The sequence below is a fragment of the Equus przewalskii genome, chromosome 18 (genome assembly GCF_037783145.1).
Source record: "Equus przewalskii isolate Varuska chromosome 18, EquPr2, whole genome shotgun sequence".
Lineage (NCBI taxonomy): Eukaryota > Metazoa > Chordata > Mammalia > Perissodactyla > Equidae > Equus > Equus przewalskii.
Window position 1 is genome coordinate 13062011 of NC_091848.1, and position 18323 is coordinate 13080333.

At 39.6% G+C, this 18323-nt stretch overlaps 1 protein-coding gene across 33 annotated transcripts in view; it reads right to left on the bottom strand.

Annotated features, from left to right (window-relative positions):
- The window catches only part of TNIK (TRAF2 and NCK interacting kinase), a 383771-nt gene that overhangs the window by 35750 nt on the left and 329698 nt on the right, over positions 1 to 18323 (bottom strand). For 17 of the 33 annotated variants that reach the window (XM_070583125.1, XM_008512891.2, XM_070583103.1 and 14 more), the window contains 4 exons: positions 10363 to 10526; positions 8249 to 8346; positions 7362 to 7385; positions 1615 to 1799 (listed from right to left, as the gene is read on the bottom strand). In XM_070583125.1, the coding sequence (XP_070439226.1) occupies positions 1615 to 1799; positions 7362 to 7385; positions 8249 to 8346; positions 10363 to 10526 (471 nt within the window). The remainder of the gene's footprint in view (positions 1 to 1614; positions 1800 to 7361; positions 7386 to 8248; positions 8347 to 10362; positions 10527 to 18323) is intronic. The other 16 variants (XM_070583121.1, XM_070583113.1, XM_070583127.1 and 13 more) reach the window with 1 other exon arrangement.

Here is an 18323-nt window from a genome sequence, read left to right on the forward strand (position 1 = left end):
ATCTCTTCCCAGGCTGTTTTTGGTTATTCTTCCAAATAATATTACTCTGAAGTCCTCCAAGTATAATCTTGTCTCTCTCCCATTAGAATATAAACTTTGGGAAGGCAGAATTCATCTATGCACTCCCTGAATGCCTCAAAACCCTCAGGATGGCACTGAACACACAGTGAAAGTTTTATCAATCTTTTAAATTCATAATCCACCCTCATCCTGATAGTTGTATGCTCGGTGCTTAAAGGGAATTCAAAACATCTGTTAGAAGAATTAACCAATGCTGAGTCAAGACAAAAACTGAAAGTACCAGCAGATTTTGCAGACATGTTCTGGATTAGTGATTTTGCCTCTAGAACAATTTTACTTGTGGTTAAAAAAGCAATTTAATGCAATTGTTTCAAAATGTCATATTTTAGCATATTTATGGTTGTCAATAACTGGGTAATCAACAGTAAAATAACAAGTATGGATTTTCAACTATGATAATTGGATTTGCCTCTCAGAATTGCTTGTATGTAATGATCATTAATCAATAGATGACATTCCCTGCACACTAGCTAGCCTTGTCTCTCTTCTGCTGGACAGGACAGTAATCTGTGGCCCAAAATGGCATTTTCTCTCTAGGGAGTGAGTGTGGCATGATGACCAATACTAGCTGAGCCAAAGAAATGGAGGTGAATGAGGAGTGAAGTTGGAAAAGTTAGCATCGTACTCTATCAAAGTTACAGCAAACTGGAGCAACAGTACCTTGTTTTTATTCGGGGGAGGAAACAAGAGATGTATGTGAGTGTGATTGTATGAATATGTCTGTTTGAATTGGGGAAGCAATAGGAGAAAAGGAGAGATTCTTTCATAGGATAAAGTCCAATGAGAAAAAGAAAAAGTGAGTCTCCCCCTCACTGAAAAAAAGAAAAGAAAAAAAATAAAGACTATAACTACTAAAGGAAATACAGGTAGGTGTAAATACAGGTATAAACACCCCAAAAAAAGAGACTGCAAAGAGGCTGACAGAACATATGTGGCGAAGTCACAGGCCACAGAAAAAAGAATTATGTAAAAGAGACAGTGAAGAAGACGAAGTGGAAAGTCATAACAGGGACATATTCACATCAAACACTCAGAAGTTTCTCTGCAGGATTCCTTGACTGCTGATTCTTTTCCTGGGATGCTACCCCAAGCTGCCATGTGCATTCTTCCTATTTAGTGGTGATGGGGGCAATGACATATATGTCTCATGTTGTTAATTCCAACCCTGAAATGTCATTGCCATAATTTCACTTTTTCAGTTCTAGGGGGACAGGTACCGGCCAACAGTCTGGCTGTCAACATCATTTTCCCTGGAGGTGACAGGAACCAATAAAGTCACCAAAGGGACAGTCAATCCAACACAGCAGGGATAAAGCACATGCAGTCCAAGAAACACTACCTATTCTAAGTGACTGTGTCTGCAGAGAGTGGTAATTATTGAAATATTATTATCTAATAAAAACTCAGATCCCAGAAGTCAATTGATCCTTCCAGAGACCCAAAAACGATCTTACATTTAATTTATATTTCTTGTCCTCTCATTTTGGAGACCTATCCCCTTCTGGCCTACATTTAAAAAAGCAGTCCTCTTACATCAGTCTGGGTATGTCACTGACAGCCACTGTCCCATCATGGGTCTCGCTCTCTCCATCTTCTTCCTCTTCGTCACTACTTTCCGACTCCTCGCTGGAAGAGGAGTAATCAGTCACCTTCTTCAGCGGGCGGTTTGTTTCTTCAATCCGTAGTTCTCTTAATTCTTTGGCTAATGCCGTCAGATCCTACAAAAGAAAAGTTTGCTCAGCGTATATGAATTGTAGATATGACCAAAGCTACATCTCTCAGCAAGTCAGTGCTCTAGCTTAAGCAACAAGGAAAAAAAGCTCTATATAGAACTGTTACAAACATAGTTACTGCATGGAACTAAGAAAACGATGTTTGTAGCACAGAGAAACTAGAAAAGAAAGATGAAATAAATTTAAACTTTGTTCAAAACCAATTGCTAGATGAGACTGTTCAGTTCTGAATATATATATATATGTATATGTGCGTTGCATGTGTACACACATACACAAACAGTGGGTTCTCATTTTATTTTGGGGAGGTGAAGCTGGTCACCCTCAGAGTTAATGGGAAAATACATGGGATTAGAAATTCTTCCCCACTGCCCAAGCCACAGTCATGGCCTTTTCCCTCTTATGATTGCTGCTGTACCAAAATCTAGCATCAGTCAGAGAACAGAGCAATTCCCAAGGTTCCAGCTACTACAATGACTCATTTGGTGTGTCATCATTCCCTAAAGAGCAGAGGTAACATATCAAATAATGGCCCATCCCAAAGCCCAGTGTCACTGAAATTTATAGCCACAGAGCTGAGCTAAGAGGAACAAAAAAAAAAACAACAGAGTTCTCTTCCAGAATGATGGGTGTTTCATTCCTTTTGTTTTAAATTGGAGTCACCTGGCAAAAACTCTGGCGAAGCATACTGTAATGAATGTACAAACACCAAAAGGAAGAGAGAATTTTTCAGTTTTCCATGAGTATGATGAAACCTGTAGCCTTATGGATATGTGATGATGTGATATTTAATCACCAGGCATACTGCAGGCAGTGTGCTGAATATCTGACTGCCTTTTATTTCACATGCTTTCAGAGCAATGCAGAGGGAAGCAGTTCTGCAAAAGCATGGCCGCTCTAATTTGCATGGGTAAACTGCCCATGGCACACAGCATGCAAATGAGGAAGAAGCAATTTGACATCAGTCTTACCATTTCTCCCTATATTAGTGACCCATGTGGGAATCAGAGCATTCAGTGAGAGACAGGGCATTAGGGAGAAAGAAACTCATTGAAAGATACTAAATGCCACAGTTTTCTTATGGCCATATTCTCTCTTTATTTCAACCCAGAAACATATTTGTCTAATTCACCTGATGTAGGATTAAAGCAATGTAGGTGATTTGAATAACATTTGATAATCTATCCTAATTGGTTAGAAGAAAAACTGTGATAAATGAATATAATTAAATTATAATTATTTTATTTTGAGAAGATAAATTGTCATGTTTCTTTACTGTCACCTATATGTCAGGCATTACTATGTTGGTTAAGACTAGGAGAGGAAACATTTCAGGTGTTTTATTTGGTCTAGAAATTTAGGAAATTCAAGGTGTAAGTGAAGGAGTCATTTCTCTCTAATTTCATGGAAATCAAAGGGAAACAATAATGACTTTTAAATTTGTTTTGAAGTTACTTGAATGGAAGCCCTTGGAAAGGGAAGTTTTTGAAAATTCAAATTGTGCATTTTCCGCCCAAACCCACTTTCTGGGCTTTCCACATGTACACACGTGCACACACACATGGCTTCAATCTCAGTAGATATATTTGCCCCATCCGTGAAAATGAAAATAGAATTGTATTAAAAAGACTCAAAGGTGTTTAAATATAATGTATACCTTTAAAGAAAAGGAAAATTACTAGATAGAATTTTATGCACATTTATTTCTGATTTCTTTTGCAATGGGCCAAAATAGGAAAAGCTAATATTCAGATTTCAGCTTTTTACTTCTTATTTCCTCTTGACAATGTTTATCTTTATCAAATTGAGAAGAAAGTGAAGCGTATGCTATACTTGAGCATGTTGGGAAAATACAGTCTAGATATTTGTTAAGGCTATAATGTAAAATGATATTATAATCTTCCAAAGCAGTAAAATAATAACAAATTAGAAAATTTATTTTATATTTTGTCTTCTATATGTTAGAAACAAGTTAAGTCTCATCAAAGAATATAACTAGCATTTAAATGTTACTTGTCATTAAAAAATACATTTTATTATAATTTAAAGAGAGAATATGGTTTAAAAGAGTTTATTTCTAATGTCAATAATTCTGAGTAAAATATAATATTAGCTATGATTTATTTAAATTAATAATACATTTTCCCCAAGGTTGGTTTTCCTTATCTCTGACATTTCAGAACAAGACAAAGGAAATTTTAAAAAAACGAAAACTATTTAGAAATATTTAGCTGGTCCAAAGCCCATTGATTTAAAGAAACTCTCACTTATTAAAATGACCTAAATTTTTCCAAACACTGTATTTAGGAACACTTTAAAGTTCTGACCTGTTTTATATTTTGCTTTTAATTAGAATTTTTTCTGCTTATGCATTATTAAAAAGCTATCTTTCCTGAAACATTGGAAAGAATTGAAAATTCCTTTTAAGTTTAATAGGTAATAGCTTGGAGGGTGAGACATATATGAAAATCCCAAGGTAACAACAATGTCTAACTCAAAAGTAATACCCCCAGTCAAAGAAATTAATCTTCCATTGCCAGTAGACTACATGTTTAGCTGAAGTTTTGTTCCTTATCCATCCACTCTGGAAAAATTTATAATAGCAAAGTTATAGGACATAGACACGATCTAAAATTGACACCATTGGGTTCAGATCCATTTTCATACATTTTATTTTCTGACAATACCAATTTTCTCCATATAATGAGTTTTTGTAGTAATTTATTGCTTGGCTGTCTCAAGCCTGGAGCTAAAAAAGTATTAAAAAAAGGGGGAAAAAGTGCTATTTAGCATGAAAATATTTGAGAAAAAAGAAATATGGCAAACAGTGAGATTTTTTGACTATGGAGTAAATGTGAAGATAGTTAAGAGGCCCTTACCTAGTAGTTTCTTCGATGTAACACTTTTTAGAATCAACTTGATACAATTTTTCATTCAAAAAAACTTGTTTACTGTGACAGTTATGAATATTTTACCTAAAAGTGTACTCTTTTAAGTCTCTTTTTAGAAACAACATAGTTTATTCAAATTTTAGTTCAATTTTAACTATTAAAATAATAGTTAAATATTTTTAAGCTGGTCTTTTCTTCACATATTAAAAATTTATTTCTTCTTAGGAAATCTAAAGATATGACATTGGGGAAGCCACTTAACTTCAGTATCCTCATCTAGTTACTGCTCAGCTTCTGTCCAAACTATGAATGTGCTCTGGAAGTGCTCAGATTTCTACAAACTAACAAAAAAATAATGGTAGAGCCAGTGTTTGCTTATGTATATAACCTTCATGCCATGTATTTAATTGTGCTAAAGTAAAAAGAATATTTATTTTCAAAGCTTGTATGAAATAACCACAGACTATACTGTACAATTTCATATGCCATTAGAAAGTTATGCCAAATTAACAGATACTCCCCCAGTTCGATTTTTATGAACATTCAAACCATTAAATAAGTTAATCATTAAGTAAGCAACAAGTTTTCAAAAGGAGTTTTAAGACTTTCCATTTCAATCCTGGGTTATCTAAATGGCAAATCAGTCACTGGAGACAGAAGTCATATCAAAACCTAGGAATGAAGATGGGGAAAGATTTTTTTCAAGGTTTCCCAACTGTGGCACTGTTGACATTTGGGGCCAGATAACTTTCTATTGTGGGTTGTTCTCCTGTGCACTGTAGGATGTTTAGCAGCATCTCTCTGCTCTACCCACAAGATGCCAATAGCACTGCCTCCCACCTCCAAGATGTGACAACCAAAACTATCTCCGGACTTTGCCAAATGTCTCCTCAGGGGAGGGTAAGGAACAAAAGGCATCATCCCCGGGTGGGAACCACTGGGTTAGGGAGAACCAAGTGATCCTGTATTTTCAGTGATTCGGATGTGATACTCAAGGGGTGGGGTTATCAGAATCACCTGGAGGGCTTTTTCCAACCACACATGGCCCCAGAGATTTTGGGTACAGCTCACACTCCCTCAATTACTTATAATTACTTATACTTCTGTGGGGCCCTCTCATCTCTGTCCAGAGTGCTAGAGTATACCAAAATGAATAAAGCAAATTTTAAAAGCCTAAAATATCCCAGGTTAACCAGATGAAACCCATGAGAACCCTTTCCCTCATGACAGCCCCCTCTAGGACAATTTCTGGACTCATGAGATTTCCGTTCAATTGTGCGCACACACAGCCATTTTGTTGGTAGCCATAGCACGAGAATACTGTCCTCTTTCTTCATCTGTTTGGGAGAAAACTGATAAAAGCCCTGTCCTTCTTACTGTTATAAGGGAAAGTGGCAAGGCTGTGGCACAGAGCAATAAAATACATTCCCCTTTTCCTTTCTAAACATGCCATCCACACTCTGTGGACATGTACAGTCTCGTTCTTTTATAAGCAATAATCCTTTAATTATGATAATAACTTTCCAAACCACTCTGAACGGGGGAGGCAGTAAAAATTCTGAAAAAGTGAGGCTTTTTGGTAAAAATCAGATGCAGAGAAACATGCTTCTCCCACCTGCCAAAATAGCTCCATGCCTCGGGCCCAAACCTTAAGATGAGGACAAACCTCTCGGCTTTCTGCAGCACCACAGTTGATGAAATGCTCTCAGGCACGTGATCTTGAGTGATCCTAAACAAACTCGTGAGCACAGCAGGGCAGGTGTTTTTATCCCATTTTACAGATGAGGAAACTGTGGCCCAGAGAGGTTATGAGACTGCTCCCAGCCAGTTATTTACCGGGGAGCCAGAATTTGAATGCAGCTTGTCGATCCCAGAGCCAGTGCTTTTTCCATATTATTTCACAAAAATGGTGCTCAGCAGAGCTACAGCCTTAAAGCCATACTGGTAGTCTTCAGATTCCATGCAGTTAGGACACTTTGCAAGACCCGTCTCTTAAAAAAACTCCACTATGCTGTGTTCATGCAGGTCTGACAAACGGCAGTAAGGCAGTAATCCTTCTTGGCAAGCTACCTAAGACTGACAAAGCCATATATTTTTCTAATGGAAAAATGTCTCCACAGATAAGGAAATAAAGTCTCTTAACTAGCCAGGATTCATTAACTAGAGTTGATGTTGCTGCTGATGCTGTAGTTAATGTCCCACAAAATTAATCTAACAATACCCAGTAACTCTTTGTTCACCAATCACACACTATAAATTTGGAGTGCCCTAGAATGATGTCTCTTTTCTTTGTGAGTAAAACCACCATCCCCTAGCAAGGCTGGTGAGCACAGATTAAGAGCTCAGGCTTTGCTACTCAAAGATACTAGAGTGAGAAACCGTGCCAATAACAAAGCACTAATGCTTATCTTTAGCCAGAATGGACCATTGGAAAAGTGACATTTTGGCTTAGAAGGAAGGTTTCTGGAGGTTTATACGGGTGTCTGAGGGTCTTAGGCTGGCTTCTGTTGGAGGGGTTCTCCTCCCAGCAGATCACTCCAAATGAGTGAACCTTAAGCCTGCAATCCAACTGGCCACCTTTCTGGACATCGACATCAGGAAATCAGTTGTATATTTACATTTGGTGAAAGCATGACCAAGAAAAGATAATACTAACCTCATCTATAGCTTTCTTATAGCTCTGAGATAAGAAGAACCCAATCCAGAAGAATCCACAGGAGGAGGAAAAGCCAGAAGAAAGGCAGCAGGTTAGACACAAAATGGGAATTAGTACACAACTGATAAACGCAAAAGGGCAAAGAACCTCAACCCAGAATGGGGCAAAGTCCCTTCATTATTATTCTCACTGGACTTCCTTACTTTCAAATGTAAAAACCAGAGTAAACCAAAAATTCTTCACACTCATTTCATAGGAAAAATTCTTGGAAAATTTAAATAAAATAAGCGGATATTAGCTCATCCTAAATTAATTTCCAACTTTCCAATTTCAGCCTCCACGCTCTTTATTTCTTTCTTTATGGCTATTTGGGGTCTCTTGTGTCACAGCAATGAAGCTATATTTCAAGTTGTCAGCCCCCCTGTCAGACCATGCTTAGCAACTTTCGGTCCAGAAAATATAGACCTAGAAGCATGAAAAGCAGCAGAAAATTGTAATATTAATTCATATAGAAAATAGTATGGGGAAAGGGCAGAATAGATAAGAGAAACCCAAATCTCTTTAAGTGCTAGTTTCAACATCTTTTTGCCAAAGCTGCTGAACAGAAATTATGGAATGATATGAGTTATTTCTCTTCCTGTTTTATTCTCTAAAGTAGTGCTAACGATCAGCAAAAACACCTAAAGGCAGCTAGATAAGCAATCCAAGATCTGTTCAGTTCTTTCCTAATCAGATATGACTTCCTTATGGATGCTTCTATCATCTGTTCTTCTTATTAATCTCAACAATTTTTGTTTCATAGTCATGAGTGTATCCCCAACTACTTTATCCTGCAGGTTCTCCGGCAAATGAAGAGTTCAAAAGTCTCAGAGAGAAAAAGCACTCACAGCTGGTCGACTAGGTCGGGTAATGTCCCTGGACTCTTCTGGCTTCACCTTAGAAGGCTCATGTGGGAGCACAGGTGATCCTTCCGACTTACTGTTGGCTAGAGGAAAAAGCAGAGGGCCAAGAAAGGTAATGACCGTTAAAAAGTGTCGCTCAAGTTCGGAGTTCTGTGGTAAGTCATCGCTTAAGATTATTCAGGGGACACATCCTTCACTTAGGAAAATCCTCAAGCACCTCAGTGAAAAAATAGTAAATGAGGCTTGTAACCTGGAAACCACTAGTAATAATAAGAAAAACCAACAAACACCACCACTACCACCAGCACCATTTACTGAGCATCCATTGTGTGTCAGGCTTAGCGCTAAAGGCTTTCTATGTCAATTGTCTCATTTAATCCTCGCTCCAACCCAACGACGTGGCACTACTTTCCTATTTTACAGCTGAACACAGACTTAGAAAGATAACACAACTGGCCCAAGGTCACACGGAAATGATGGGCAGAGCTGGGCTTCTGTCTGGTTTCTCAAAGTTTATTCTCAATTATTACGCTAAACCAGTTTCTAAGTTAAGATTCTATTTTTGGTTTCTTCTGTTACCATTTACCCATCAGGATAAGTTATTTTGATGGAATTTTGTGGGAAAAAAATATTTGGTGGAATGGTTTTTAAATGGGGAGGGAGTTGTCTGGGTCATTTAAGGAAGAAAGAATGAGGGGGTGGGCAGAAAGGAGAACATTGGCGATAAAGGGGAAGGACTCCGGAATAGAGGTGCAGAGCAAGGGTGGGGGAGGGCTTCCTGACAGCTACAGAGTGAAGAGCATCCCGTGGATGTAGGAGCTTATAGGTAGAGAAGAAGCAATCTAGTGTGGGAGAGCTGCTTTTGTCTTGTTTTAAAGTGGTTGTTCCTGGTCAGGGATACACCAGGAATACAAGAGTGCTTTTAACCCAGAAGAATTAGGGGCCAAAGGAAAGAAGATAAGAATTAAAACTGAACAAGATCAGAGGATTAAAATAATAGGCATAAGTTTGGTTTTCTATAGCATTTGCTCTAACTAAGGATATTAAGTTGCTTATGAATAGAAAAAAGGTAAGGGAACAGCAGTTTTCTAAATTAAGCAAATTTATATTTGGATCAAGGCAACAAAAAGTATACATAGCTGTGGGTTGTGCCACTGATATCAGAAGAATGCATAGAGCAGCAACCAAAGGCCAGTTCACATCCCAATTCAGGGACAGGAGGATCGTGTGGCAGATGTCAACCTTTTCAAAATGGACACACTGTGATTTTGTCTAAAACCTTAGAAAGATACTAGGAGATCAACTATGATTATGTCTAATGAAGAGGCTAAGAAAAGTGTGTTAACATTTATCAAATTGCACTTTAAAAAGTCCTGGTCTTTATTACTTGGAAGCAAAACTATCTTCTGAACAAGATTATTCACAAAAGTAAATTTAGATTAGCTAGAAACAGTGTGCTATCATGTATAATTAGCTGGCCATATTCACGTTTTTCACAAACTTCTTCATTAATGAAAACTAAACAATGAGGAATGACTTGAATTATCAGAGAAACTAATTTTTAACCTCTCAAATAGGAATAACCAGAAGAGTCAAATATATTTTTTAAGTCAAAGATTTCATTTTTTCTCTCAACTGTATATGTATTCTACATTAGCCTTTATTGAATTTCACCATGAGAAATACCTAGTATCCTGAACTATGTTCAGAATACGAAAAGGGACTATTGGCATATGGGAAGAGATCCTTAGGGGCACACGAAACCGTAACCAGCAATCAAATGGAAATGGGAATTCAGGTGACTAGTAAGTGATCACATTTTTAAATAAGACCAATATTCTGTGATCTCCCTGGAAAACACTGGTATCTGCGATTACAAGGAGTTGGTCCACACTCTGATGTGACACATATAATTGGGGATGGTAGCTCACTCCGCTAAGGAGACTGAGGCTGAGAGCAGTTAAGGGGCTCTTCAGTATCACACAGTGGTGGGCCTCATCAGGAGCAGAAGTCACGGAAGTGAGGAAGTAACCTGATTCCCTGCCCGAGGCTCTCCTCCCCAGGCAATGCTGTCAGGGATAGGTAAGGGAAAGCTGTACCTCGAACTCTGGTCCGTTCACTGGACCCTGCTTGCGATCCAGGCTGAGAGCCTCCTTGGGAGCTGGGCTGGGAGCTAGGGGTGCTGGAGCTGGAGGAACTGCCACTGCTGGTCCTCTGCAAGGGGCTCTCCAAGACGGGCTCGGTTCTCCGGAGATCAGGGTTGCTGCACGGATGGACGGCAGAGCACAGTGACTATACTCTCAAGACCTTGCCATTGGTAGACACAGCACAGTCCAGTCCCACCCCCAGTGCAAAGGGGTAAAGACAGCACTTATGTGCCCTCGAACTGAAGGGGTCAATGGAAATGACAGTCATGCCATCCTCTGTGGAGCTACTGACCAGCTACTGGATCGGCACAGGATGAACTCTTTGGGTCATCACACTAAAAGTATTAGCTCTGAAATGGTGAATATTCAAAGAAGGCCGCCTTTTAAACCCTTTTTCTTGTGCTCATTGTAAAAAACTTAAAGAATATTTAAAAATAATGAAGCAACACAGTCAACTGTATTTTACTATTTGGTATATTATCTTCTAGTCTTTTTTTTTCTTTGTTTGTATGGAAGCAGACTATACATTCAGTTTTGCAGCTTGCTTTTTTTTTTCCCTTAACACTGCAATGTAAGCAACTTCGTATGCTTCTAAAAACAATAATGGCTGCATAATCGTCCATCATATCGATGAATTAGTTTAACCATTCGTCTATTATTAGATACTAAGGTGCTTCCAATACATTGCTGTGACACAAACACTAAAATAACTATCCAAGTGCATACAATTACCCAATCACATCTCTCTTTCCTGGAACTGGAATTCTTAGGTGAAAGGGCATGAACTGGGGGGTATGTGTGCATGTTTCTATGTCAATGTATAAAGGTATTACCAGTTTTTGCTGAAGTGTATGAAATGGTCTATCTCACTGAATTCTTACCATACTTGATTATGAGTAGTTTGCTAATTTGTAAAAAATTTGTATCTTGTTGTTTTAATGCAGGTTTAAAACATTACTATTGAGGTAGAATCATTTTTACTCACGTTTATTTGCCATTTATAATTCCTCTTCTGTGAATTGCTTAATCAAGTTCTTTGCTCATATAGCTAGTAGTGTATTTGCATTTTTAAATATCTTGCAGGAAGTCTTTATATACTTTGGCTATTATCAAAGGGAGGTATGTTTTAAAATAATTGTTATTAAATGCTAATTCAAGAAGAAATTAGTTTATTGGCAGGCTAGTAGCCGTACTTTTTATAAAAGCTTACTGTATAATTCACTTTCATATCTTTACTGCTCCCAAAATAGTGGTATTTATTTCCTCACTCAGTTGGTCTATACTAGGCACTGGGTCAGGCATTTGAGACATGGTAATGAGCAAGACACAGCCCGTGCCCTCTGCCAGCTTAGCCAGACACACACAACCAATATCACTCATGCTTTGCCTGCACTAACCACAGGGCCACATAGGAGCAGGGAGCAGGGCCACCTAGGTCCCTTCCGGTGATCATGGAAGCTGTACCAGAAGAGAAGACACCTAGGCAGTGGTGGTGGGGACGACTGCTGAGGTTTTCATGATTGCATTATTATAAAAATAACAGTCTTCTCAAAGTTCCTACAAAGCTCTTTCTTTTTAATTTATAACCTTTTCCTTTAGATTTATATAATGCTAGGCATGGATAATTCAGTAAGACCTGAAACTCAAGCTCAAATGCCATTCAGCTGCTAAGGGGAGCAACATCGGCCCCCTCCATGTTTCAATGTCTTCAGTTTTGCAAACAGCAATTCACATCTTTGCTAAGAGTCACCGCAGTGCTATGATTTTAATGCAGTGAGATATCATACCAAAATGTAATCTTATGTCTCACTTTGCTCTGCCCATTTCAAGACTATCAAGTGCAGACCTGGCACTCTGCACGGTGTTGGGTGTCAGATGTGTCATATATAAATATGAAAATAATATGGCCCCTTCCCTCAAGACACTTGCAGTTTAGTCTACCAGAAACCTGGTCATGAAATGACATCCTTAGAGCAGCAACTAAATCGAATAATTTTTTTTTGAAAACACAAGAATCTTGCTTTGTGGTAATGTATCTGCCAAAAATATTTGGTCGAGTTAAAAATTCCTAAATTTTGGGTTACTGGAAAACATGGCTGGTGGCCCTGGAAAATATGACATGTAAAAATAAATACATCCTCATAATTTATTCATTTTGATCATATAAATGTAGAATTTATGGAAATATTTATGTTTTTATGGTAAATGGTTGTTAAGTCAACTTCACCATAAAATCGACTGCAGAAGAGATTGTTGGTACAAATTTTTAAAAACTTTTAAAATTCTTGATATTTTTAATGGCACTCCTTTGTGTAGTAACTATTTTGTGAAAGCTGTTAGCATCTACTTGATTGAAACAGATTTGGATTCATATTGGAAATACCCCTGATTTAGAGAATACATAAAATGATAAATATATCATACTTCTGAAATATCCTACATTTCAAATTTTCCATTTTTTATACAGAAACAATCCCATCTTCTTTAATTCCCAATTAATGAATTCTTCCCCATGTCCTCTTTGATTAAACAGTAGTAGTCAGGAATTATTTGTGTAAAATTAATAAACTCCAAAAATATTTTTTCTAAAAATTGTATTGCTAACCAAGTGTATTTCAGATGAAGGATGATAGGCATACTAAGATTTCTTGGTAGTTGCTCTCATTTTGTGGAATGATGACATAATGTTCTTTGTATTAAAAAAATACCTGTTCAGAGAAGGGTGGCAGTGAGCTCCGAATTGTTCATCCTGGTGGCTGTGTTGTGGTAGCAGGATCCAGCTATTTGCTCTAATATAGCACTCCTTTGATCATTTAACCAAAATCTTTCTATTAAGCACCTACTTTGTGAGACTCAGTGGACCAGTACAAGGGATGGAGGAGAGAGACAGGTCACAGGGCAGACGGTCAAGTTACAACACAGTCCTAGAGATGAGATATGTGCAGGAGAGAGAATAGCAAACAAAAATTCCGCATGCTGTGTGTGAGAGTCTAAATATCATTGGAGTTTGGGGAGCAATGAATGAAGCCTGGAGTGATCAAGGTGGCGTCAGGAAGGAGACAGGACTTGACTGGGCTTTGGAATGGTGAGCAGGAAGACTGGGGGAGTAGCCTGAGCAAAGACCCAGGGGCTGGGGTTTTCCTGGGGTTAGTTGATGTAGAGAGACATGGGGTACCAAGTCTCTGTCAGGAAATCCTGGGAGAGCTGCTCATCAGAAGCGATGGGCGGCTTATGCAGCAATGGCCTTTAAAGCCTGGCAGAGGACAGGAGCCTCCCAGGGTAGACTTATGAATGACTGGCCAGGAGAGAGGCAGGCTGACCAGGTAGGAGGTCACCTTAGATGATAAGGCTTGGGCCAGGGATGTCCTGGCATAAAAGAGGGGCATGGGCATTAGCAGAACCAGCTGGGATGAGCGTGTGTCTCCGAGGGGGCTCAGTGCCTCTTTCTGTGTGAAGCTAATTGGTTCCCATGGGCATTAAATCCCTGACCTGGGCCTCATTAGCACAAGTCCCCCCACTGGAGCTCACCAGCATGAGTGCTGATCTTCATAGGTTGCTATTTTTGCTGCTGGAGACTGAAAGAAGTATTTAGTTTCTATGTAACCACACACAGAAAGAGGAAAAACTTTAAAAAGCTTTTTCTTTCTTTTTTTTGTAAAATAAGAGCATTTTGAGAAAATGTCATACTGTTCACATTTTTCTCTTCCTTATTATGTAGTAATATGGTCTGGCCTTGGGGCCAAGGGTTCTGAGATAAATGTTCTCAGAGGGGATCAATTTCAGAAGAATTCCATGAAATAATAGATTCCCCTTGTTCACATACTAACTGAGCCTACTCAGATCCAAACGAGTAAAAACTGGAAAACATTCATACAGATTTCTTTAAATGCTAACTTTTAGTTCAGACATTTGCCATCCCACAGACAATGCTGTCTGGTCTATGAAACACACAGTAAAGTGAAAATGTGGCAATTATTCCATTTACTTGAATCATATAAAAAGTCAAAACAGAAAATTAGGATTACAAAGTGATTTCTTGGCCCAAATACTTGGGACAATTCTATAATTAACTGGCTGACTGCCAAAATTCACTTTAGTTTGTTACTTGATGACACAACCAATGAGCACAAATGAGGCATAAGAAGATACATTTGGGATGGGACAGAGAATTATTTTTTGAAATTAAGCATTTAGTCATTGGGTTTTGACTGGGTGTTTCTGGCTTAATTTAAGTCTTTTCACATTCTGAATGTACTTGTTTGATGAAATTTTAATTTGCTTTAAAAGAACACATGAATCACAGTTAAACATTAAAAGTGCTTGGAATTTTTTAAAACAGTATTTAAAAAAATGAACAAGTCAAATCTTGATTTGAACTCAACTGGTCATCTTGACAACACAAAGCATTTTAGAGTCCACATTGGAACTGAGAACCGCCCATTGATCTTGCAGTCTGAGCAATGCCCAGCTGCACATACCTGAGAAGGAAGGGCAGGGCAGGGTTGCATGGGGTCATGGGGACTGTGTTATCACCTGACTTTAGCCGTCTAGGAAGGGGACTGTAAAAAGCACATGATGATACTTGTTCTAGCTTGAGTAGGGAAGTTTTGGGGATACAAATAGGTCCCATGGGACAACAACCCTTAAAAGGTAGTGAATATCGCAAGATGAGGATCAATAACCATAAGATTAAGAGGAGCTGTTAACACTCACTAAACTACATGGTGAGAAAGGTGGAGGCAACTGGTGCTGTGTCAGTCAATGAATCATGAGATCCCTTTCCTTTGGGAAAACGAGGCAGCAATGACAGCTGCATTCACTGCTGAACAGATCAGCAGAGCTGATGCTTAAGAGTAAGGACTTTGGTGCAAGGCTACCAGGTTTCCAATGTTGGCTCTTTCACTTACTAATTTTGTCACCTTGGGTAATTTACTTAACTTGTGTTTCAGTTTCCCCATCTATAAAATGGAGGTGATTATAGTCACTACCTCATAGAGTTGTTATATGGTTTAAATTAGGTAACATCTGTAATGTGCATTGAACAGTACCTTGCATATGCAGGTGTTCCAGAAGTGTTCAATGAATAAAGAAATAAATAATAAATCACCGCAAACCAAGCAGAAGGCAGGGACCCACAGGAACCCAATAACACTTTCTTGACTAACTGATGCCAGCACAGCTGTACCTGCTCAATACTGTATCTATTTAAAAACATGTTCTCTATAGGGCTCTTTTTGATTTGATGTGGCATATGCAAACAGCAGAAGAGTGACATAGCAGGGAGTTTTTTCCTGGGAGAAGGAAGGCTATTAAAAATGGTAACACTTTGCTTTTTTCCCTCATGTTACAGGTACATGCTTATATATTCCCATTTTAATTCAAGAGTGTTCTATTCAGGGTACTAAGTACTTTGTTGATTTCAACACATTGTTTCCCAAATTATCCAAAAATATTACACATTCTGCAGTTTCTATATAACATCTTGCACCTAGTAACTGGAGTCCATTAGCACTGAATTCAGGAAGGTGAGTCCAGAAACTGGGCTTCTTTACAATTAGGCTCTGCCTTTCTTTTTCTTTGCGGCTTAGCCCAACAATGGTTTATTTCTCACTCACATCACAACATACACGGGTAGATGTGCTCTCCTTGGTGGTTCTTCTCCAAGTGGTGACTCAGGGATGCAGGTTCCTTCCACGTTGAGACACAAATTATCTCAAACTTAAGGTCCCTAAGTTTGCCACAGAAGGAGAAGAGAGAGGCTCTGCCTTCTTCAGATAAGTGAATTCACACATTCACTCCAAATTAAAATAAGAAAGCAAAGCTAGAAGTAGAATCTTGCCCCAAAGAGCAGCAGGCATAGTATATCCTCTGACCCATGGGCCCCAGAGGCAGGCAGCCTTGGTTGAGTCACTCGGCCCCAAGGTCACCTGCAGCCCTGTACACAGTGGGTCCTCAATATACATTTGCTGAATTTAGCAAATAAAATAAAAATAACAACAAAACATCTTAAATCTGTCCCTTACTATATGTGTCATTTTTCTTGGGATCCATTCTAACTTTGCTAACTTTCTAGTCTCCCGTAAGAGTCATTTCAAAGAAAAGGCTGAGAGGACAAAAGGAATATTGACCAAGTATAAGGAAGCATTGTAAAGAACAAATTATTTAAAAGCAATCCTTTTTTATGACTTTATGGGTGGGCAGTTGTCTGTCAAATGATCCAAAAAGAATTATGAGGAGAGTTTGGAAGATGGCAGTGTAGGAGGATCCTGAGCTCGCCTCCTCCCATGCACACAACAAACCTACGACTACCTGTGGAGCAATGTCCTCTGAGAGAGATCTGGAAACTGAATGAAAACAACCTCCACAACAAGGGACAGCACAGAGAGGGGTGGAAGAGGCAGAGATACAGCCCTGCTGATGGAAAAAGTCTACAGCCTTGCCACAGCACTTCACAGTCAGGAGTGATCTCCAAGTACAAAGCTCTTCCCAGTGGAGAAAGGCATTCAAGCACCACGTTAGGCACCCCAGCCCTTACATCTAGCACAAGACAGATTAGACCCCAAAACATCTGACTGAAAACCAACAGGGAATATGCCCAGGAAAACTACTGAACTTCAGGGAAAGGAAAACCTGCTCTTAAAGGGCCCCCACACAGACTTGCTCAACATGGAAACAAGCACAAAAACACCAGATAGAAAAGTGGATAGTCCATTGGTAAAAGAGACTCACTTACTAAGCTCAGACCCAATCCTGGAAAGGCAGGAGATGGCTGGACCACTCCCCCAGGAACTGAGACACTGGAAGCAGCCATTACTGTGATCTAGTTCTGTTGTGCTGATACAGACACTGGCAGGTGCCATCGGAATCCTTCCTCTAGCCTGTTAGTGCAGGGTTCTTCCCCACCTACTAGAGCAGCCAAGGCAATCAAGCATAGCCAGGCAGCAGGCAGCCTACCTCAGGCACCAGCCCCATCTACTAGTGAGCTCACAGCAGACTTGTGCCACTGGGCTTCGTAAACAGCCACACAGGGAGTCTGCCCCACCTATCAACACACCTGAAACGGTTGTGCACTGCCACACTGGGGAGCTGCTCTGCCCATCAGTGCACCTGAGGCAGCTGTGTGCTCCTGGGCAACATAGCCAGTTTGTGTTGTAGGCCTGCCCCAGCCAAGAGCAGGCTGGAACAACAGTGCACTACACAGCCAGCCTCACCCACCCCATGCATCAGCACACCCAAGGCAGCTGAACCCCACTGGGCCGTAAAGCCAGCCACACTGGGGGCCTGCAGGAGTTGTGTGTCCCTGGGCCTAGCAACCAGCTATAGTGGGGGCCTAACTCGCTCACCAGCAAACCTACAGTAGTTGTGCACTACCAGACCTTGCAGCCAGCCAGGGGGAGGTTGTGGCTGCCTTACCCAATAACATTCCTGTAGCAGCTGCACATGTACATGTGGCTGGGCTTTGCAACCAGCTGGCCTGAGGGCCAGCCTAGCCCACCTGTGTGCCCAAAGCAATAGCAGTCCTACTACAACAGAAGGGCACATGCAGCCTACACAGAGGACACTCCTTGAGCATTTGGCATGGGTGATGACGGGGAAGCATGCTGCTGGGCCCCATAAGACATCTCCTATATAAGGCCACATTTCCAGGATTGGGAGATGTAGCTGATCTACCTAATACACAGAAATAAGCACAGAGAAGTAGGTAAAATGAGGAAACAAAGGAGTATGTTCCAAATAAAAGAACAGGACAAATCCTCAGAAAAAGAACTAAATGCAACAGAAATAAACAATCTACCTGAAAAAGAGTACAAACTAATGGTCATAGGATGCTCACTGAACTCAGGAGAATAGATGAACACAGTGAGAACCTCAACAAAGAATTAAAAAATATAAAAAGAACCAATCAGGGCTGA